The sequence below is a fragment of the Perna viridis genome, chromosome 4, assembly GCF_037379345.1.
Source record: "Perna viridis isolate PV_CMFRI_1.1 ecotype Kerala chromosome 4, ASM3737934v1, whole genome shotgun sequence".
In the NCBI taxonomy this organism is placed as follows: Eukaryota; Metazoa; Mollusca; class Bivalvia; order Mytilida; family Mytilidae; genus Perna; species Perna viridis.
Window position 1 is genome coordinate 32,836,304 of NC_142448.1, and position 23,708 is coordinate 32,860,011.

At 36.6% G+C, this 23,708-nt stretch overlaps 2 protein-coding genes across 4 annotated transcripts; one reads left to right on the top strand and one right to left on the bottom strand.

The window, feature by feature from the left end:
- Nucleotides 1–104: 104 nt before the first annotated feature.
- LOC148619800 (uncharacterized) lies at nt 105–6,727 on the top strand. Its single transcript, XM_088577059.1, has 3 exons — nt 105–265; nt 1,606–1,812; nt 6,672–6,727. The coding sequence occupies exons 1-3, from the start codon at nt 130–132 to the stop codon at nt 6,725–6,727; spliced, it is 399 nt and encodes a 132-aa protein (XP_088433185.1). The 5' UTR covers nt 105–129.
- A 5,605-nt stretch (nt 6,728–12,332) lies between these two features.
- Nucleotides 12,333–23,256, bottom strand: LOC148619801 (diencephalon/mesencephalon homeobox protein 1-like). Of its 3 annotated transcripts, XM_088576956.1 has the most exons (7): nt 23,227–23,247; nt 19,601–19,683; nt 19,087–19,257; nt 17,112–17,290; nt 16,228–16,411; nt 15,686–15,787; nt 12,333–14,590 (listed from the first exon to the last, which is right to left on the bottom strand). In XM_088576956.1, exons 3-7 carry the CDS (start codon nt 19,244–19,246, stop codon nt 14,319–14,321), a joined length of 897 nt encoding a protein of 298 aa, XP_088433082.1. In that variant the 5' UTR covers nt 19,247–19,257; nt 19,601–19,683; nt 23,227–23,247; the 3' UTR covers nt 12,333–14,318. The 3 variants fall into 3 exon arrangements, with proteins under 3 accessions (XP_088433082.1, XP_088433084.1, XP_088433083.1); XM_088576958.1 differs by lacking the exon at nt 19,601–19,683 and having other exon boundaries at nt 23,227–23,256; XM_088576957.1 differs by lacking the exons at nt 19,601–19,683; nt 23,227–23,247 and adding an exon at nt 21,168–21,252.
- Nucleotides 23,257–23,708: the final 452 nt, after the last annotated feature.

A 23,708-nucleotide genomic window follows, 5' to 3' on the forward strand; every position in this document is an offset into this window, starting at 1 on the left:
CACGGGGAATTTATATTTCGTAATTATTTTTCATCGAAAGAATTATTTATATTTTGATAAACCATTCAATAGTGTTATACATTACATATTTTAGATATTTTTCCTTCTGCCTAGAATGAAATAAGTAGTATGGACTGTCAGGATCTTGGTAGATGTTTGTCATTTATTGTGGGTTGCCTTGGAATGATGCTAGCTGGGTGTATATTTGCTGTTCCTATATACACCAATGCTGTAAAAGAGAAGTTTGACTATGATCAATGGATAGGTATAAATGTATATTCTTGTGATGAATTTCCTAATTTATCTTCAAATAATATTCAAGTACCACGCAGATAAGAATATCATGCGAATTCTGTAATATGTAATACACCCCACAAAAATGTTGCACATTTTTATGTTTGTGTTTTAGTTGCTTTACAAGACTATAAGATAAAATGTAAAATTATTCGTTCCAATTTGTCAGGTCATAAGAGTTAATCCACATTGAAAATCCAATTGTTTCTATGGTAATTTAGTGTCATTTTTCTCCCTTAATTCCAAATTCTACAGTACCTTTTATATATATATAATTATACAAGTCTAAAGGATTGTACAACGATACCGATAATGATGTTAATACACTATAATAAAATATATAATGGGCAAAATTTTCATTAAATATTACACTCAGTTTATTTAAGGCACTGAAGAAGGTCATTTGTTGACTGAAAATTTGTAGTAAATGTGCCTTTTCATTTTAGCTAGTATACAAACTTACAAAGAACACGTGTCCGTTCTGATGTACGATCAGTATTTGATATAAATTTAGTACCGGTATGTAAAACAATTTAGGTTTTTTTGATTTTGATTTTGTATTATTTAAACAAAACATAGTAAATGAACAAAAACCAACAGTTTCATATAAAAACCACTATTCTATTCTTTTTCACGTATGTCTAATCTTATAAACGTCCAAACAAATTAAATATCTAAAGTTGAACTAGGACTACAACTTCATATTTTGTTAGCCCCGTGCAGGTCCGGGTGTTAAAAGAATAGGCCTGCAGCAGCGCTAAGCTTGTCGTATAAGGCGACTAAATAGTGCTCAGAAACCTAGCCGGGGTCTAGGCGCTCTGCCCACAGAGCAACTGGGATGTGTGCCCCAGGTGGTTGAATGGGGTACCCCTGGCGTGTTACATGCTGGGTTGTCAGGCTATAATACGGAAAACCTGACCGCAAACCATAGTGGTGCACCGTGTTGGGAAAGATGCCACGTTCCTCGCACGTTAAAGAACCCTGCTGTGGTATTCGATAGGAGTAGGAACCTTCGTGCTCCGCCACAGGAGGCTAAATTGCCCGACCTTACCCATCCCCCCTTTTTCCAGTGGCAATCAAAATTTGTCGATCCTACTGTCCTTGTGTCCCATCTTTTTTTTCATTTCATGTTCATTTTATCATCCATTTCATGTTCATCGTCTGAATATAGCTGAAATATTGCTGCTCGGACGTTAAACCCCAACAAACATATTTTGTTAAAGGTGGTTTTTGTTGTCAGTTTAATTTTACTTAAAAAATAAAAAAACGATAACAACAAAATATGCTAGAGTATATATGTTTCTTTTTCAGTTGAGCTAATGGTAGCCTTGTGCAACTTTGGCTACTATTTCCTTATACCAGCCGGTTTTGTATTTGAAAGAGCTGGACCTTCATGGACATCGTTAATTTGCTTGTTACTTGCTGGAACGGGATATATGATGCAATGGTCTACGACCTTTTACATAAAATACTATTCTAAGATGGGAGAGTTGCAGGCGCTATTTCATTTCTTAATTGGTTTGTGTTTAAAACGAAAATGATCAATGGGAAATAAATAAATAGTCAGTATTTTGTTTCCTCTAAAGCAGTTTTAAACGCTATATTACTTGTATGCTATAGTAAATAATTTTGATTGACGTAAACATAACATTTAAAGTATCCTTGTAGAATTTTTTTTTCATTTTTAAATACTTTGTCCTAGTTTAATATCGTTTTTTGAACAATTAAGCTCCGAAATAAGACAAAAAAGATATATGATCATTTGACACCGAACACTTCATACGGATTAGTATACCTATTAGATGATATGTATTTCGTTTTTATTTGGCGACGTTGTTGCTCTCTTGTTTGGTAAACTTCCAACTCTCCCAGACCCGTGCAGGTCCGGGCGTCAAAAGAATAGGCCTGTAGGAGCGCTAAACTTGTCGTAAAAGGCGACTAAAAAGTGCTCAGAAACCTAGCCGGGGGTAAGGGCGCTCTGCCCACAGAGCAACTGGAATGTGTGCCCCAGATGGTGGAATGGGGTACTCCTGGTGTGTTAGATGTTGGGGTTGTCTGTTTTGTTTGTTTGTTGGGGTTTAACGTCTCAGCAGCAATATTTCAGCTATATTCAGACGATGAACATGAAATTGATGATAAAATGAACATGAGCCCCGTGCAGGTCCGGGTGTTGAAAGAATAGACCTGCAGCAGCGCTAAGCTTGTCGTAAAAGGCGACTATATGGTGCTCAGAACCCTAGTCGGGGGCTAGGGCGTTCTGCCTACAGAGCAACTGGGATGTGTGCCCCAGGTGGTGGAATGGGGTACCCCTGGCATGCTGGGGTTGTCAGGCTATAATACGGAAAACCTGACCGCAAACCATAGTGGTGCACCGTGTTGGGAAAGATGCCACTTTCCTCGCACGTTAAAGAACCCTACTGTGGTATTCTCCCGGAGTAGAATCATAGGGCTCCGCCACAGGAGGCTAAATTGCCCGACCCTACCCACCTCTCCCTATTTCCAGTGGCAATCAAATTTTGTCGACCCCATTGTTCATGTGTCCGATCCCTTTTTCATTTCATCATCATTTCATGTTCAGTTTATCATCAAATTCATGTTCATCGTCTGAATATAGCTGAAATATAGCTGCTCGGATATTAAACCCCAACAACAAACAAATAAAATGAACATGAAATGAAATAGGGATGGGACACAAGTGTCGACAAATTTTGATTGCCATTGGAAATAGGGAAGAATACCACAGTAGGGTTCTTTAACGTGCGAGGAACATGGCATCTTTCCGAACACAGTGCACCACTATGGTTTACGGTGAGGTTTTATGCATTATAGCCTGACAACCCCAGCATGCAACACGCCAGAGGTACCCCATTCCACAACCTGGGGCACACATCCTGTTGGGGTTGTCAGGCTATAAAACGAAAAAACCTGACTGCAATCCATAGTGCACCGTGTTTGGGAAATATGCCACGTTTCTCACACGTTAAAGAATCCTGCTGTGGTATTCGATAAGAGTGGGATCCTGACCGCAAACCAGTCGTGCACCGTGTTGGGAAAGATGCCACGTTCCTCGCACGTTAAAGAACCCTCCTGTGGTATTCTCCCGGAGTAGGAACCATAGGGGTCCGCTACAGGAGGCTAAATTACCCGACCCTCCCCATCTTCTCCCTGATTCCAGTGGCAATCAAAATTTGTCGACCCAAATGTCCTTGTGTCCCATCCCTTTTTCATTTCATCATCATTTCATGTTCATTGTCTGAATATAGCTGAAATATTGCTGCTCGGACGTTAAACCCCAACAAACAAACAAAACCTTTGCGCTCCGCTACTGGAGGGTAAATTGCCCGACCCTACCCATTCCTCCATTTTATCTTGTGGCAATAAAAAATTGTCGACCCAATTCTTGTGTCCCATCCCTGTTTTTATTTCATCATCATCATTTTATGTCCATGTTATCATCCCATTTCGTGTTCGTCGCCTGAATATAGCTGAAATATTGCCACTCGGGCGTTAAACCCCAATAATCAATCAATCGTACATGCTGTCTCAGGAAGTCTTAGATGCTCGAACAATTACGTCCCACAAATTTTGGGCCCCGTGCAGGTCCGGGTGTTAAAGGAATAGGCCTATTGCTGCCGGACGTTTGTTTGTTTGTTTGTTTGTTTGTTTGTTGGAGTTTAACGTCCGAGCAGCAATATTCCAGCTATATTCAGACAATGAACATGAAATGGATGATAAAATGAACATGAAATGAAAAAAAGAAAGGATGGGTTACAAGGATAATAGGGTCGACAAATTTTGATTGCCACTGGAAAAGGGGGGGATGGGTAAGGTCGGGCAATTTAGCCTCCTGTGGCGGAGCGCAAAGGTTCCTACTCCTATCGAATACCACAGCAGGGTTCTTTAACGTGCGAGGAACGTGGCATTTTTTCCAACACGGTGCACCACTATGGTTTGCGGTCAGTTTTTCCGTATTATAGCCTGACAACCCCAGCATGTAACACGCCAGGGGTACCCCATTCCACCACCTGGGGAACACATCCCAGTTGCTCTGTGGGCAGAGCGCCTAGCCCCTGGCTAGGTTTCTGAGCACTATTTAGTCGCCTTATACGACAAGCTTAGCGCTGCTGCAGGCCTATTCTTTTAACACCCGGACCTGCACGGGGCGCTGCCGGACGTTAAACCCCAACAAACAAACAAACAAAATAAATGTAATTATAGTTACATGTTTCAGGCTTTGGTTATGGATTCATAAATATTGCAGTAGTAATGGCCAACGTCGAAAATTTTTCGCAACAACACCGAGGAAAGGCAATGGCTTTTATCTATGTAGCTTTCAACGCAGGAACTATGGCAAATTCATGGTTATATGCCATTGCATTTGCTAGAGGTTATTTAGAAGATGAAGGGAATCAGGATCTCAGAGGATATTATCTATCAGACGCTGTTGTTGTTTTCGTCGTCTGCATTTTATGCAGTTTATTTCTTAGATCTTATCCTGTAAATACAGAGCTGACTTGTCTAATAGTCGACGATACGCAAATGAACCGCGTTCAAGAGGTGACAGGTTATCAGTTATTTAAATTATGTGATTTCCAGTATTTTCTGTGGGGTTCTATATTATCCGGGTGTATACAACTAGTATTTCTTAACAACACTGGAACATTTCTGAAGTCATTTAACTTTGAGGAATACACGGTGTTATTTGTGACAACATTTTCTGTTTCCCAAATTGTATCAAAGGTGATATCAGGATTTTTATCGGACTCGTTTATTGAACATTTTCCAAGAACAACACCTATACTAGTCTTAAATGTGATTCAGACGATTTTACTGATTTTAAGTATATTTTTGTCGGACAATTTCACAATACTTCTTCTTACATACATAACAATAGGTCTGGCAGATGGTTGTCTTTGGTGGACTTTGGCGACCACATTACGAGAATACTATGGTATGAAATATTTTGCCAGAAACTTTGGTGTTTATTCAACGATCATATCTGTAAGTGCTATTGGTTCCAATGTGCTTTTTGGTTGTATGTATCAGATGGCGATACCGTATGAAAATCAGAAGGATTGTTATGGCAGAGAATGTTATATAATGATATTCACATTCAATTCTGTGATGTCTTTTATATCAGTAGTGTTATATGTTGGTGTATATAAAAACCACAGTAAATAGTAAATATCTGTGAAATGGAAAATCTTGAAAGCCAGAGGTAGAAACAATTAAACGGATAAAAGGTTTTGAACTATTACGAACGATATTAAATTGAAATAAATGATGCAACTCGAACCGTTACACTTTTCATGTACAAGTTTCGCATGGACCTATGAACCAAAAAGCGACACTGACCGTGAATAAGACTTATCTACTACATTTCCCAAAATAACCATTATAATAATAGCAATGTGAAAGGGAGTTTTTGTTACGTTCTCTTTTTTTTCACAGACACATACTAGATGAATTTTAAGCAATGCCGGTATAATACGGAAAACCTGACCGCAATCCATAGTGGTGCACCGTGTTGGGAAAGATGTCACGTTTTTCGCACGTTAAAGAACCCTGATGTGGCATTCGATAGAAGTAGGAACATTTTCGCTCCGACCCTACTCATCCCTCCCATTTTCTAGTTACAATCAAAATTTGTCGACCCTATTATCGTTGTGTCCTATCTTTTTTTTTTTTTCATTTCATCATCATTTCATGTTCATTGTCTGGATATAACTGAAATATTGATCGTCGGCTGTTAAACCCCAATAATCAATCATTCATCAAGCAATGCCGGAGTTTCCCTCCTTCATTTAAACCCGAATGACATCATTTATTTAAGAACAGATCTACGGGCGCTTAAAACTGCATTAGCTACTAAATTTGTTCAGTTTTGATTCTATTGAATTCTGCTGATTCAATGAAATTAATCATTGTAGTAATACAATGAGAGCAACTAAAGTCGCCCCGTGCAGGTCCGGGTGTTAAAAGAATAGGCCTGCAGCAGCGCTAAGCTTGTCGTAAAAGGCGACTAAACAGTGCTCAGAAACCTAGCCGGGGGCTAGGCGCTCTGCCCACAGAGCAACTGGGTTGTGTGCCCCATGTGGTGGAATTGGGTACCCCTGGCGTGTTACATGCTGGGGTTGTCAGGCTATAATACGGAAGAGCTGACTGCAAACCATAGTGGTGCATCGTGTTGGGAAAGATGCCAAGTTCCTCGCACGTTAAAAAACCCTGCTGTGGTATTCGATAGGAGTAGGAACCTTTGCGCTCCGCCACAGGAAACTAAATTCCCCGAACCTACCGACCCCTCCCTTTTTCTAGTGGCAATCAAAATTTGTCGACCCTATTCTTCTTTTTGTAATTTTATAGTGTGATAATTTCAGTGGAAAGGGTGAGACTAGAGGAGTTGGAGTTACAGGAGATAAAGATGGTTAGTTAGAGACAAGTTGGACTTTCATTCATGTGCTGCCCGACCCTACTATCATCTCCTTTTCATATCACAATTCATACACTATGCCATAACTTGTCGTATATTCGCAAACTTTTTGTATCAAGATTTAAGTCACCACTACAGAAGTTTTGTGGTCGTCATCATGAACTCGTGGATCGTTACAGTTTATCCATCTGCACCATGAAAACTGATTTATTCAACGTGTCATTGCTTTCCTTTTGTTTGCCCCTGAGTTGACTATTTACGAGCAACTCGGCGGGTGTTTCTAGACAAGCAGAGGACGCTTACCCTACCGAGGCACTTGGTCCATGCTCCCTGCAGTTTTTACTGGAGTCCGAATTGCTCATTAATTTTTGTTCCTTTGTATGTATTATTTTAGTAAGTTCTTTGTTTTCCATGTCTGGGTTTTACGTATTACGAGTAGTACGAGTATCTTAAACAAAGGTTAAAATCCAAGGTACGTTTTCAGATGCAGTGTCACTTCTCACACAAAAATTGGCCGATATCTATTTAAAGCATTAATGTTTTATTTTAAATTAAGTCTATCAATTCTACATTCATTAAGTCTACAATAATTCTGAATTTTTTTCACGTCGTCACTTCCTATTTTCGAGGCTGTGATCTAACTTTTTTCAATCCATTCAAACAATTCTACATGCGTGTATGATTCCTAACCTACCTAAACAACTCCACGAATCCATACGACAGATTGATAGAAAATAGTGCTTATGAGTTTTTAACATGTAGTACATGTAAATAGGCTTATCTCCCTTTGTAGATATCAGAGATCAAGTGATTTCTTTAATGCGTATCTACATATCATTCTTAACCTTCCTATTATACTCGCCCTGTCGAAAGAATAGGCCTGCAACAGCGCTAAGCTTGTCGTAAAAAGGGACTAAATAGTGCTCAGAAACCTAGCCGGGGGCTAGGCGCTCTGCCCACAGAGCAACTGGGATGTGTACCCCATGTGGTGGAATTGGGTACCCCTGGCGTGTTACATGCTGGGGTTGTCAGGCTATAATACGGAAAACCTGACTGCAAACCATAGTGGTGCACCGTGTTGGGAAAGATGCCACGTTCGTTCCTCGCACGTTAAAGAACCCTGCTGTGGTATTCGATAGGAGTAGGAACCTTTGCGCTCCGCCACATGAGGCTAAATTGCCCGACCCTAACCATCCCTCCCTTTTTCTGGTGGTAATCTAAATTTGTCGACCCTGTTGCCCTTGTGTCCCATCCCTTTTTTATTTCATCCACTTCATGTTCATCGTCTGAATATAGCTGAAATATTGCTGCTCGGACGTTAAACCCCACCACACAAACAAACCTATAAAACTCATCAATAATCAGTGTGGTTTTTGTTTTCGTTATCTTCGTTCAGTCACCTTTTGGACCATTTTTTCATTGTATGTTCGGTTCAATTCATGACGCAATTGTAGTGATTTTGCGAAAAGGTGTAAATAGTTGATCATGTGACCTGACGCATTCTATAAATTTGTTGATATCAATGAAAATGAAAGTAAAAATATTTTTTTTAAATGACAACGATCAAACTTAGCAGAGGGCAATATATATAGGCATTGACACCAAGCATAATTGTATTCAATATGTATAAAAAGACTAAGGAAGAATAACTACATCGTGGTTTTCAGTTTTTCATGCGTAATGTCCTTGGGATAGCATATACTGCTGAAGAATCGCTAAATTCAACATGCTCCAACTAAAGGTAAATTTCTCCGTAATAGGAGGTACAGACACACACACACATACAACGTCTCAGAATATGACGACTCTATTCGCTACACTGCTCCATCGGATCAAATTGATACTGGGAAGATAACGTAAACTTATAGAAGGGTCTGAAAAATTCCAAACGATGTTAGAACTGTCAAATTTGCGATGCAAATTTTTGGTCGTTCCCTCCGCGGGACTCGAATTCGTACCGCTGTGACATCTATGGCAACACAGCCTACACTATGTCCAGCGCCCTAGACCACTCGGCCAGCTAGGCTATATAAAAATGTAGCTTTCGCTGGCCGGGTCATTCCACCTCGTAGGATTAATCTAAGGCTGTAACTTAGTACATGATGTATGGTAGTACGGGACAGTTCATCTAGGTGTTATTATGTAGGATAGAGGATCAAATTAATGGTGCATGTCACAACAAATCAATATTATACAACGTCTCAGAATGTGACGACTCTTTGCAGTCAGGTTTTCCGTATTATAGCCTGACAACCCAGCATGTAACACGCCAGGGGTACCCAATTCCACCACCTGGGGCACACATCCCAGTTGCTCTGTGGGCAGAGCGCATAGCCCCTGCCTAGGTTTCTGAGCACTATAGTCAGTGGCCTTTTACGACAAGCTTAGCGCTGCTGCAGGCCTATTCTTTTAACACCCGGACCTGCACGGGGCTCTAAGTGTTGCACGAAATGTTGGTCATGTGTTTATCTTTTTAGCATAATGATTGCTGTGGTCTAATATAAGTTATAAGCTCCCAGATGACCGTCTACACTCTTCACGTTGACGTATTCCCAAATAGAGTGGGGAAATGCTCTCGGACCCACGTGGGGTCTGAGAGTAGGCTAGAGCGTCGACAGAGCAGCCCAGCCGCTAGTAGGACAAACTCTGAGTTCTTCGGTCGGGTATACCGAAGGCTGGGCTCCGCTACCTCCAAATACTAACATAATCCCCGTAAGGGGTGGTCGTGCGAGAATCGTAAGGATAATCAAGACCGTAAAAACCCCAATCATCATCGATGACCGTCTATGATTATCTAGACAGTAGATTTTGTTGGAGAGTGAGGCGTTTAAATCCCTCAAACAGATCTACTGTCTAAATAATCATAGATGGTTACAGGAGTTTAATAAGATATGTGTACGATTTTGCTTATCAATATTATGGCGTAATCAATTAATTTTTGTATCGAACTTATATTTCTTCGAAGTTATTTTGGAGATCCTTCAGCGATGACTAGGTTAAATCTATTTTTGTCTTGGCGTCCAGATAAAATGTTCACACTGGCCGGTGGCGTGGTTGAACTATCCAGGTCATATTGTTCCATTTCATTGATAGAATTATATTGGTATCAACTCATTTTGTAACTATTATTATCATTGATTATCAAAGGTTCCTACTCCTATCGAATACCACAGCAGGGTTCTTTAACGTGCGAGGAAAGTGGCATCTTTCCCGACACGGTGCACCACTGTGGTTTGCGGTCAGGTTTTTCGTATGATAGCCTGATAACCTTCGCATGTAACACGCCAAGGGTACCCCATTCCTATTCTTTTGAGACCCGGACCTGCACGAAGCTTCAATGCTGAAATGGTCCTTCCAAAGACTTCTTGAATCAAAATTGTTGGATTGATTGATTGATTGTTGGGATTTAACGTCCGAGCAGCAATATTTCAGCTATATTCAGACGATGAACATGAAACGGATGATAAAATGAACATGAAATGATGATAAAATGAAAAACGGGATGAAACACAAGTACAGTAGGGTCGACAAATTTTGATTGTCACTAGCAAAAGGGAGGGATGGGTAAGGTCGGGCAATTTAACCTCCTGTGGCGGAGCGCAAAGGTTCCTACTCCTATCGAATACCACAGCAGGGTTCTTTAACGTGCGAGGAACGTGGCATCTTTCCCAACACGGTGCACCACTATGGTTTGTGGTCAGGTTTTCCGTATTATAGCCTGACAACCCCAGCATGTAAAATGCCAGGGGTACCCCATTCCACCACCTGGGGCACACATCCCAGTTGCTCTGTGGGCAGAGCGCCTAGCCCCTGGATAGGTTCCTGAGCACTATTTAGTCGCCTTTTACGACAAGCTTAGCGCTGCCGCAGGCCTATTCTTTTGACACCCGGAACTGCACGGGGCCAAAATTGTTGGACAACTCCTTGTTAAAATTATTGCCTTTGAGAAACAAACTATAACCAGGTGAGCGATTCAGGTTCCTGGGAGCCACTTGTTTCTTGATATTACATCTCTTACTATTTTTGTTTACCCTGCCATTCTCTCTGATAGCAAATCACCAGCTCACTTAGATTAACATATTTGATTTATTTTTTCAGCAAACGCGATATTTTTTTTATCATATTGAGCAGTTTAATGAATGGTTCCAGCCACAATTGTTCAAGTGCAAAGGGAAGAGAGTTTAAATCGAATCACAAACAACATGGTATAGTTGCCGTTAAGGATTAGTTTCACTCATTAAAGTATGAACAACATTATAACCATTATATAATATTCGTCGTTGTTATGGAGTTTGTTTTACCACAGTAAATATTTTTTGTAATAACTCGTAAGCTAAATTGGAAAAGTGAAATTAATCATTCATCAACAATTTCTGACTTGGTCATTCACAACGTACATATGACATCGCCGAAAAGAATTCAGTTTGGTTACGGGGAAATTACTTACAAACAAGTGCCACAAGTATTTTATATGTATGCCTATTTGTATCTGTGATCATTTGTTGTATAAATCCAGGTGTCATGAATAAGTAGAAATAATAGTTTAGAATGTGGATCTGGCATGTGTTTGGTGCCGCTTCTTATTCAAAGGTTCGGCGAGGCGGGTCTTCTTTTGGAAACGGTGGTTTAGGTATCTTGTCGTGAAGTTCGTCGTCTTCGACTTCCTAGTCCCTCTAAATCTCATCGCCCCGTGCAGGTCCGGTGTCAAAAGAATAGGCCTGCAGCAGCGCTAAGCTTGTCGTAAAAGGCGACTAAATAGGGCTCAGAACCCTATCCAGGGGCTAGGGCGCTCTGCCCACAGAGCAACTGGGTTGTGTGCCACAGGAGGCTAAATTGCCCGGCCCTACCCACCTCCCCCTATTTCCAGTGGCAATCAAAATTTTTCGACCCCATTATCCTTGTGTCTCATTCCATTTTTCATTTCATCATTTCATGTTCATTTTATGATCCATTTCATGTTCATCGCCTGAATATAGCTGAAATATTGCTGTTCGGGCGTTGAACCCCAACAAACAAACAAACAAATTCAGTCTCATCTCATGATTACTATCATTGCCCAGAGAATTTGTGTATGCCGTTTTTGTCTGAACCATTTATTGTTCTTTGTAACTTACTTTTAACGCTTCTCTACGTCCTAGGGATTAATATCATATTTACGCATGATAGTTTCCTTATAAAACCAGACCTTTATCTAAATGAACGGAGAATACATGTATGGAACAAGAATGCGATAATATGTTGTTGAATATGTCCGTGTGTGTGTGATTTGAAGACATTTTTATTTTCCATTGTTTTACATTAATTTACTTATTTAACGGACCTTTAAATTTAAAACGCATTTATTAAAAAAAAAAATAACCAAAAATCATACTGGAACATTTTCATTTCAAGGATTTTGATACTCAAACACTAAGCTGTGAAGCTTTTTTGATCGCCAGGAATACAGCACTGTGACGTTATATTTCTCTATGCTTACCGAGAGTTTGAAAGTCTTAGCACAGAACGAAACATTTCAGAATTTTGTCATGGTATTGAAAATGATAAAAAAAACTATATTTCAATCACCTTTTAATGAGAATTCGAAGATACAAAATGCATGCTAGTTTTATGCAAATTAAAATATTTCTTCTTTGGAAGATCTAGTATTTAAAGTGACATCTCATTAGCATAGTTGATAAAATAATGACGTAAATCAAAATGCACGTTCTAGTTATTTTAATCAGAGGTTATATGAAACGCACACTTTTTTGAAAGCCTTTCAAATTTTCTCATTGATTATTTTATGTTATTATCAAGGCCATTTCATTACTAAATGTTCCCTTTTTCCCAAATATCTGTAACATTTTTAAATTGTACGAAGCAGAGCAACCGGTTTCTTCTTTATTATGTCAGTTTACAGTTAATAGTCGTGACTGAAATTATTTTTTTATTCTTTGTTGAATTCAAATGTCTTGCATGTGGTATAGTTAACTAACGAGTAATCAAGGGAACCAATATTCTAGCTGAATTCGAAAGAATGTAATCCAGGGACAAAGACCAGACATGGAAAACAGACAAACGCAACCAAGAACATGAAATAACCAAAACCAATACGTACAAAGCAACAAAAGTAAATGAACAACTCGGACTCCACTAAAAACTGGGAGCATGGACCAGGTGCACCGGTACGGTAAGCGTCCTTAGCTTTTCAAGAAACACCCGCCGATGTGCTCATAAAAAGTCGAGTCCGGGAAAACGAAAGAGGGAAGTTAAAATTATGACACGTTGAACAAATCGGTTCTCCTGGTGCAGATGGATACACCGTTACGATCCACGATTTCATGACGACGACCATAAAACTTCTAGGTTCGATCATGTAGCAATATAACACTGTTCCAGAAGCCTAATAGGTAAGAAGTCTAAGCGCGGGTACAAAAAGTCATCATTTAAATTACAGAATGTAATTTTGTTCTTTTATAAAATACTTTATTGAACTTTGCTTCGTCATGTATTTAATCGGTTCCACTAAGCTTTATAATCATAGGTTCAAACTTTAAATGATAATACTTCGGCTTGGCAATTTAAACTTTTAACTGGTATTGAATATATAACGATAATTTTGATGTGCACGAACAGTCATACTTGATTTGCAAATTGCAAACAATTGCATTTAACTTGCAGTCCAAGTATTAAACAAGTGTTTAATATATTTTAATCTTTTGACTTGTTTGCATTTCAAATGTTTCAAAACGACACATGTTTTCTTAACAGAGACACTCATATGTCTTGAACCATACTAAGTCCTTAGTAATCAGGGATTTTTAGATAATGGCTGACAATGCTGAAATTAAATTTGCTTTCAAGAGGCTAAAATTGTTACGTAAATTGTGCAATACAAATAAAACCCAGTGGAAAATTAACGGTTATTGGCATGTTATCATTTGGTATTTTAATTTAATACTTATCGGATGGATTTAGTACTGTCCATAATGCAAGTTAGTGCAATTTAAAAACCACGACTGTCAATATAAAAAAAAATCTTTACAGCAAACTCTTCTACAGTTTACGAATCCACCTGACAACTGAACAAGTGCATGAACATTAGTAAACATTAGTGATTAAGACTTCGCTTTTTCTATTTACATGCACATTTACAGTTTTTTTATACATCATTATGAACCGCCCATAAACTTGTTTCTAGTTACGTTCTTTACTTAAAAAATTTTTTAAGTATGCAAGAAAAGACCAGACATGCAAGGAAGGTAAAGGGTGATACATGTAAGAAAACAACCATGGATTGTTAAGGAAGCGTTGAATGATATTTTTTATACGATCATCCATATTAACTGCTGGTAAAAATAGCCTGCCGCATATATAGCAAACCATCTGTACAATGAAATGAAACATTGCATTTTCATCAATATCAAAAACACTTTGTGCGCATGTAAATATAAGGCATACACAGCAGTGTGTATTTCAACGGTTGCCAAATTGATAAAAAATAAAACAAATGTGCTTGCAACACACTTTATTTAAAATTGTGTGCAAGTACGAGTTTGCTTGTAGGACCTTGTTCTATTTGTGAAATATTTCAGTGTTTTAAGGGCCGCAAGTTTTAGAGTCTAAATTCTGCTTCTCTATGAGTTGTATTATTATGAAAATGTCTGAGTGCCTCAGTCTGTGTGTAAGATGACGACGGAATGTGAGGCCCAACATATGGGTAATGTGGTGTGATCATTGAAGGAAGTGGGAAGGATGTTGTACACGCTACTGATCTTTGAAGTTCTAGCTGCTTCTGATATAATGAATTTGCAATCAGATGATTGTTCCAATTAAATACAGAAAATGGTGGTAACTGAAGCTGACAGGTTTCTTCCGACGAACTATCTGAAATTAGAATTGAGGGTTTTCGTTAAATTTCAATAACATTAGTATTGTGCATACAATAATATAAACAGGAAAATAAAAAAGTCATTTATCAAAACAGCCTACATAAAACGGACGCAAATATGAACATATATAAAATCATCACAGTTAAATTCTCATGCCCGTGCGGGACCGGGTGTCAAAAGAATATGCCCGCAGCAGCGCTAAGCTTGTCGTAGAGCAACTGGGTTGTGTGCCCGAGGTGGTGGAATGGGGTACTCCTGGCGTGTTACATGCTGGGGTCGTTCGGATATAATACGGAAAACCTGACCGCAAACCATAGTGGTGCACCGTGTTGGGAAAGATGCCATGTTCTTCACACGTTAAAGAACCTTGCTGTGGTATTCGATAGGAGTAAGAACCTTTGCGCTGCGCCACAGGAGGCTAAATTACCCGACCCTACCCATCCCTCCATTTTTCTAGTGGCAATCAAAATTTGTCGACCCTATTATCCTTGTGTCCCATCCCTTTTTATTTCATCATTATCATTTCATGTTCATCGTCTAAATATAGCTGAAATATTGCTGCTCGGGCGTTAAACCCCAATAATCAATCAGTCATAATAAATTAATATCTAGTCATTATTACTCCTACAATCTTTTTTGCAAAAAATATATGCTTTAAACTAATTTAGCAATAATTGTTTATCGTGTGTTTGTTTTCTCCGTTTCAATTTTTCAACAAAAAAAGTTTGATTACATGTTCCCATGTTTCTTGAAAAAAAAATAGATCTTGAAAACTGCACGTTACTACGCTATTACTATTACATTTAAATCATCATAACACCATGCAAATGAGGATATGTAGTGATAATTTTCCTCTTTGTTTTAATTAGCAGTCATTTTAAATATCAGACAAGTGACTCATGCATGTCAAAAACCCACCGAGTTCAGTTTTATTTCTTGTTCATTAAGATACCCATATAGGTCACATTTGGGGTTACGCTTTTAAGATAAAATTTGTATAGATTGTACATGAAATTAGCACTTTGCAAGAGTTATCGTTCTTGATTTTGTCGATTTTAGTGGATGGTTAAAGTTCAGTTTTCTCAAATACCTGCATTTGTTGGTGCTTCGCTTTCTATATCAAAAGTGGTTTGTAATGTTTCAGATTTTATACTACGGTCATCTTCACCAGTACATGTAGCTCCTGAATCGTCTAAGCACAAAAAAACAATAATAAATTATAATTAATAACTTTTATAAGCGGTTGACTATTTTTTTGCAAAATAGGGTGCGAAAAAAAAACTATAATTAACGCGATTAAAAGTGAAACTTCAAATAATGATTTACATACCACACCCACAGATTAGGTCCTTCCAAGAACTTTGTAGTGTATATCCTCAGAAATCGTTGAATGGATTTTTACTCAACTTTAACTACGATTGAAACAAGAAAATGCTTATAGTTTCAAAGCATTTTTTTTCTATGTCAGTCTCTTGGGACGACCTTGTATACTGAGAAATATACGGAACTCTAGTAAATTATTTATTTGCAAACGCTCTGTATTTCTAAACGTATTTTTTCATTACGTAATTATTACTGAGACAACTAAAACAATCAAAATAAAGTATAATAAAATCTTACAAGAAGACTAACCTGTTGTTTTTCTTATATTTCGATCTAATTCCTTTTCTGTAGAATCATGGTCTTCAGTTTCGTCTACAACTTCTATAATTTGTTCATCAGAACAAGATTTTTCCTTGTCGTTGCCGTCGGTATATTCGATTGGTCGGCCTTTTTGTTTCTTTCTGTATTTAGCTCTTCGGTTTTTAAACCATACCTGAAACAACAATAGTATATTTCTCATCAGAAACCCGTTACTGCAGTCAGAACAAAGGATAAAAACGATGGATTATGTAAACCGCATTTTTGTTACCCTCCCTCCAAAAGTTCTTCTTTTTTTATGGTAATGGTAAAAAGAACAGAAAGTAAAGTCGATGAAATAGCACAAAGGGCTGTGTGTTGATGGTGAAATAAAGTGATATATTGTAATTCATATTGCAAGGTTATAGAAAATTATCGGCGAAATATGTAGAACAGCGAAGAAAACTTACTGGATTATATACACTTTAAAACTTCACAATTCAGTATCCAACTTCAATTACGATAGATTAACGTACATTGGTAATTTTGTTTAAGAAGAGTGATTACATTAACTCTTTACAGAGTCTGAACAAAGGTGAACAAAGTATCTTAATTCGAAAAAAAAGATTAAATTTTAATAAAACTACTGTTATTTGATTAAAAAGTTATATACTTATATTTTTATTACCTGCTACAATGAATAGTTTAGTTTAACCATAAAGTGTCAAAAATCGCCATCGTAAGATACAAAATCTAAATGAAAAGTACTCCTTTTATTGTACTTCAATTACGTGTGTACAGTAATTATAGTATAACATAAAAGTATCGTACATGCCCGTAACATACATATATTAATGTGTGAGAATATAAAGTCTTAATTGTGTATTCCAACTCACTTGAATTCTTGCCTCCGGTAAGTTTGTCATCATTGCAAGCCTCTCTCTCATAACAACATCCGGGTAATGTGTTTTAGTGAATGTTTTTTCTAATGTTGCCAACTGATGATTCGTGAATGCCGTTCTACTTCGTCTTTGTTTCCGGTGATGACCAAAACGAGCTTCAAACAGCAGGTCAGCTGCAATACAATCATATTATTTTATTCTCATTGGTTTTTAACATACATTGTACATGTATAAGCTTATGCTTCACTATTTTATTTCATATTCACTATGAAATTTGGGTTAATAGCTGAAGATGAAAATAGTTAATTTGTTTCACGCTAATAAGGAGTTGTCATACAACAAAAACCTTTGTTGACTTTCTAGTGTATGCCTTAGCATTTGAAAGTTTTCATGAAGCACAGCGGCTTGTTCCAACTATCAAATATGCGGACCCACTATTATATAACAACAAAAAGGATGATTGAAGATTATGGGGTGCTTCGTTTCAACTCAATTATTTTTTTTCAAATAAAATCGAATATATCACTATTTACTGCTCAGCAATCACTTGACTAATGATGAATCTAAGGAATAAACACATGTATCACCATCAAATACTTCTTACTGAATCAACACAATGATTTGAACATTCAAACTCCAGATTTCTACAATCGCTTGGACCGAACGTTTAACTGCTGCGACTTTGACATCGCTATACAGACAACAGAAAGCGCGGGAAAAATGTGTTCCTAGAGATATCGCAATTACGTACTTCTCCGTCTAAGAATGAGGCGAAATGGGACTACATGTGAGTTGTGGCACATGAAGAAAAAAAACAGAGATCTTATTGCATCAACGAAGTACATGTATTTACACCTCATAACCTCCAGAAATGTGTTTTTAAAGTTTGCCTTTGTAAGATATTGAAAGGCCAAATTTAGTTGAAATGCGCCATGGAAAAGTGTTAGGATAGTTTTCCCACACTTTTTTCCATATAAGCAGGCAAAAAATTTGTCACAGCTGCTTCATGATTGCTGAGAGTAAAGTAAAGAGTGATATATTTGATTTTATTTGAATAAAATTGAGTTGAAGCGAGGCACCCCCTTTTATAGGATATATGCTAGTGGAGCTGCTTATTTGATATTGGGGGCAAGCTCCTTTATTTACATGTATGTATAAATTTCAGAACATTTGATCTTTAACTTTATATAACACAACAATAGATCATAGATATTGAAACCGTTTTAAAGGAAATGAAATGTATCTCTGTGTAAATTCAATGCACTTACATGACGACCGTAAAACTTGGATGATATTAACAAGGGCTGAACGTGTCCCTGACTAAGAAGTTTGATTGACAGTATCCACAGTCCGTGCACAGATCACAGGCTTGACAGTAACAGGTTTATGAAATATGTATACCCTATAGGCAGGAGATGTCGGTATATTACCACCGAATAAGGGAAAGTTTACAATTGGGAAGTAAAAAAACATCACGTTTGTCATAAAGTTCCCTATGTTTCATTAGGTCTAGGTAATGAGGCAGAAGAAAGAGTACACTATGAGTTGTCTCTTTAATTTTAAAGGAACAGTGGGTTGTCCTTGGGGCCTCAAAACATGATTTTTTACATGGTCTCATACCAACATTGATAATGAAGGGCTTGCTAGTAGATTACACAAAGACCCATAACTGATACAATGTATATGTTCGATAACGATATAGTATTTAAGTTCGGGCGTAGGAATGAGATAAAAGCTGTATGTATCTGTTGTTTCCTTAATTTTAAATTCATGCGTGTAGAACCTCTCGACCTAGAGTATCTGTTCAGCAAAGATATATCATTGAAAACTTGAAATAACAGAAATAATAAAAAAGAACAATTGTAAGTTACTGCGTATTTTTTTCTGTCTTTCAGAGTTTACTTTAGTCAAACAATAATACATGGAACACAAATATTTTATAACCATGAAGTAAATGTAAAATTCTTACCTGCCAGTCGCTCGGCAATCGACATTGATGGGAACGAATGGGGGTATTGCGGAGGGAATGCCTGTAAAGGGCCCGTAAAAAACGTTGGGGCTGGTAACTGTCCGTGTTGCATTCTGATTAGGGTAGAGGCATGTTGTGACAAGTCACCAAATCGCTGCATTTCGATATAACCTAATAAAATTGTAAAATACTTATTTTTAAAACTGTCTTTTAAGTTATGAATTTTGAGTTTTACATGTCTATCAATTGATATATTTAGTACAAAGTTTACATATATACATGTAATAATGTTGATGATTTGTTATTGTTTATTGTTAATAAAAATTTAAATTGTAAACTGTATTTCTACGAAATAAAGAACAAATGAAAATTTCATCGTCAAATATGGTTATTTCACTTATGTCTTCCGACGAAGGTTTTGCAGAATGACACATTTATGTCAGATCAGGGGGAAATCTTGTTCCGTGTGTCATAATTAATATCGGCAAAACAGTACCCATCGTTTGACACTAACTTCATTCGTTTGGTGGTCAACAGGACTACTTTAGAGGCAAAACAGGTAGGCTGCAGTTGGTAATGTCGGTTCTGGTCTTAGATCTTATGAAAAATAAGGCAAACTTTATATAGCCCACAGGACTACCATAAACATTTTTCAGGTAGTCCTCTCCAAAATAAGGCTGGCACAGGACTACCGGACTACTGTTAGTGTCCGTCCATCCCTTCCACCAAAGCGGCATAATTGGAATTTTTCAAATACGACTGACTGATTTATTGATCGGAATTTTACACCCAAGCACCATTAAATTTGGACGGGCACAAGGAAAATAGGGCCGACGAATTTTGATTTGTAATTGGATCTTTAATAAGCAGATGAGGAACACTGTAGTTGAAAGTTTTTAGTTCAGTCATAATTGTGTGTTATAGAAGAATCAAGAAAAAGTAAATTAGCTACCGACCATTTTATAAGCAGGTGTAGGGGCTGAGTAGTCAAATAATAATAAATGTTCCAAATTTAGGGATTTTGTTTTACTTATACATTTAAAGAAATAAAAATAATGATTCCGCATTTCCTCATAACTTAACAAGGCAGATTTTCAAATCAAAATATTGATTTTGGTTGCTGCTGAAATATAAATAAAAATTTTGCTCTTACGCGAAAAATATCTTATCCGACTTCAAACTCAAAACCCCCCACCCCCATTCATAATAAAAATGGTCCGTGTCTTAGTATTCCAAGCATACCATGGAATACATGTTTTCTTACAATATAAAAAGTAATATCGTGTACACAAAGTTACAATGAAGATGAGGTATGTTTTGATATGACGATTGATCCACAAACTTTTTTGCAAACTTAAACCGTGCAGAGAGATGAAATTCAATATAAAATGAACTTGCTAAAACGTCGTTTGAGCATCTAAACAAATAAATCTTTACAAATAACTCATACCCTTAAATCAAAGGCTAGGTGTTGGCTAACACACAAGACCAAAGACGATATAATTGTTTGATAACGATGTAGGTAAAAAAGTTGACAAACATCAAATGTTAGTGAAAAAAATATCCTAAAATGTAGAATCAGTTAAATGTAGAGTAAGGAACATTCATAAGGTTTTACTTCCTCAAACAAGAAACAATATTTTAACTTTTGAAAATTACTAAAACGTGTGGCCGCTTTGCCGCTGCTAATTGATTTCTTTTTTTTTCTTTTTTTTCAGATTAAAATTTTCGAAGGTATACATTTCCGCAGGGAAAATGTGTTTTATTTACCTGTCAAACATATCCAATAAATTTTGTGCTAAATCACAGTGTAAACGGTGAAAATTGTTATGTTCAATCGAACCAACAACATTATTCGTAATATCAATTATTAATCAATCAATAGATGCATGCATATTCACATACCGGTATGCAGTTGCACTTTAGCATAAACCATACATTTCATTTACAATAAAGATATATACATACATGGTCATGTTAACTCAAATGACCATTACAAATTGACTTAAAATGTTTAAAATATTTTAAATTATAAATAACTTTCGAAATAAAAATTGACTAAACTTTTAAACTTAACTTACAATTTCTTGCCTAAAGCAATCTCCCCAAGGGTGTTGCAGTATGAGAAGAGTTGCCAGTTCAAGTGAAGTTTTGATTTTAATTTAGTCACGACTTTTTGATTTAAATGGATAGTATTTAATTTACTCACCTCGTTAATAGGGCTTTGAACGGCAGCGTGTGAGGTGAAGAACATACACGTACTAAATTTGACAAAAATACGTCGAAAACAAACAAAATTATGAGACCAAAAAGATAATTGGTTCTAATCAAATATCGCTTTGTTTGTAGAAATCATTGACAAAATTAAATAAATGGCGATGTGATGGTTCTCTAGTGTCATATTACTGTTTAATTCCCTAAATATGCTCATCCTGGGTTTTACCATAAAGATGGTCTCACTTAAACATATTTAAGAGTGTTTCCCAGCTTAATCTGTTTGAAGAAGGTGTAAATTTCTATATACTGATAGGATTATTTTTCTACCCGCTGTTTACACAGTAATTGTCAAAGAAAAAAAGTATAAGGTTCCTAAATACTGTTAAACGCGATCAAATATAATGGTACTCTACCGATAATAGGGTTTCATTTCATATGATTAATTACAAAATATTTATTGAAGAATATTGCTTTTTTACACAGAATCATGAAATCTATGTACAATTCTGAATTAAAAATAAACAACATTGACCTTAATTTGGTCTTTTTTACTTAACTCGAGCTGTTTTTCAAGGTTTACGTGAAAGGCAAGATTTAACCAAATCGTTATAGATTATTAATTTTCATTGGCTATTTACCTTGTAAATAAGTTAGCAATAGATTTTTAGAGAAAATGAATGAAACGTGTACTAAGGGTATTATAAATTATAAGAGTATATCACAGAAAATCTTTGGTATAGTTAAGTAATTTATTGCTTCTAATATTATTTTCATGAACAAAAATAATATACGTAAATGTACGTAATTGCATAACAGTTTTTAATTTGAGACAATAAAACAACTAGGATAAAAAAAACTTTTATAATCATAATTAACCTTAATAAATCTCTCTTTCATGTTGTTTTAAATAAAACTGTATCCTTTACTTTAATAAAACTCTTTTTGTTTTAAAAGTAAAAATGTATCGCATAGTTTAATACTGCTTTTCAATCAGATAAGTCCCCAATCTTGACTAGGATAAATAAAGGTGTAATGTGTGACCGGACAGACGGGCGCGCCGGGCGTACATTAATGTATTCTTCATTTCTTATAAAATAGACCGAAATGAAGAAAGTTATACCAAAAACGGAAACAAAGAAACTACAAGAACATTGTTTTGTAATCGTCGACTGGACTGAAAATACAGATAGTAAAAATCAGTTTATTTATATGAACGTGAATTATCAAAATAAACAAAAATCAATTTCATTGTAAATTTAAAGATTTTCTTAAAAAGTCTGCTTTATATTTCCTATTGTAATCATAACTGTAGGTCAAGACGGATTGAAGTGAAACCCCATTTTGATCAGCCATACCGTAATATATAGTGACTACCCTGGGACGGATCCAGACACTTTGAAAAGGAGGGGATGCAAGGCGGGTTTCCTCAGAAAAAGGGGGTGCTAGGACATTATAATAATAATTTACCATTTTTGTTAATTTTACACATGAAAATGGCTCATTTTCCAATAAAAAGGAGGTCAGACAACCCCTTGCTGATATAATATATAATTATGTTGTACTGCTTAATATCAAATTTCATCTGTGCTCATCAGTAAATCAACATTCCTACCACAAATAGTGTTATTGTTTGAACGAGGACACTTTATTTCAATAATAGAAATTCGTTATTTTTTCATAACCCTTTTCTGATCTGATTTAGACCACTTAAATGTTATTATATTAAGAGTCTAAAGGTGTGAAATATTTGATAAAAGTACCAACCTTATACATAAAATAAAAGTCGGTGTAACCAATGTAAAGCATAGTTTGTAATTAAATATTGTAACAATTAACTTTGATTCAAATAACATTGCTTAAAGTGACATGTATCCCAGTATTGAACACTGCAACAAACCGTTAGTATAAATAATTATGTATTACCTTTTCCTGTCTGTAATTCCGATCAGCAATGCACAGACAGGAATTAACAAAGTAACTTATAATGGAGACAGCTAAGGGTTTACAAGAGGGAGGAATCAAATCAGATCAAAATTGAGAGTAGCCACTGGTAGCGTGCAACGTCAACAAAATTGATCACAAGAGTTGCAACATTTTACTATTTAAACTTGGCTATATTATATGATATCATTGAGGTTACAAGAGTTATGTTTTGGAATGTTCGGCCAAACTAGTCGGGTCTGATGAGTGACAAGTTACGGATTATCTGCTGTGACAAGTTTATACTACCCCCATTAAATACTTGAACTGTGATATGAATATTAATTCCGTTAAATATTTACACAAATGAAAAGCGATTACACAAACTAATCAAAGACTTTCACCTATTTTTGAATTGGCGGGCTATGTGTATCAATGTATTGCTTTGGGTTTAAATAGCGACCTATGAGGAAACGGTTTTTAGT

Bases quoted from the DNA above. Each gene is read 5' to 3' on its own strand.
- LOC148619800 (XM_088577059.1), top strand. From the start codon at position 130: ATGGACTGTCAGGATCTTGGTAGATGTTTGTCATTTATTGTGGGTTGC. The intron at 266-1,605 runs GTATAAATGTAT...TTTCTTTTTCAG, and splicing joins TGACTATGATCAATGGATAG to TTGAGCTAATGGTAGCCTTG. The intron at 1,813-6,671 runs GTTTGTGTTTAA...TGATAATTTCAG, and splicing joins GCTATTTCATTTCTTAATTG to TGGAAAGGGTGAGACTAGAG.
- LOC148619801 (XM_088576958.1), bottom strand. From the start codon at position 19,246: ATGCAGCGATTTGGTGACTTGTCACAACATGCCTCTACCCTAATCAGA. The intron at 15,788-16,227 runs GTTAGTCTTCTT...TTTTGTGCTTAG, and splicing joins AAATATAAGAAAAACAACAG to ACGATTCAGGAGCTACATGT. The intron at 14,591-15,685 runs GTATTTGAGAAA...TTCTAATTTCAG, and splicing joins CGAAGCACCAACAAATGCAG to ATAGTTCGTCGGAAGAAACC.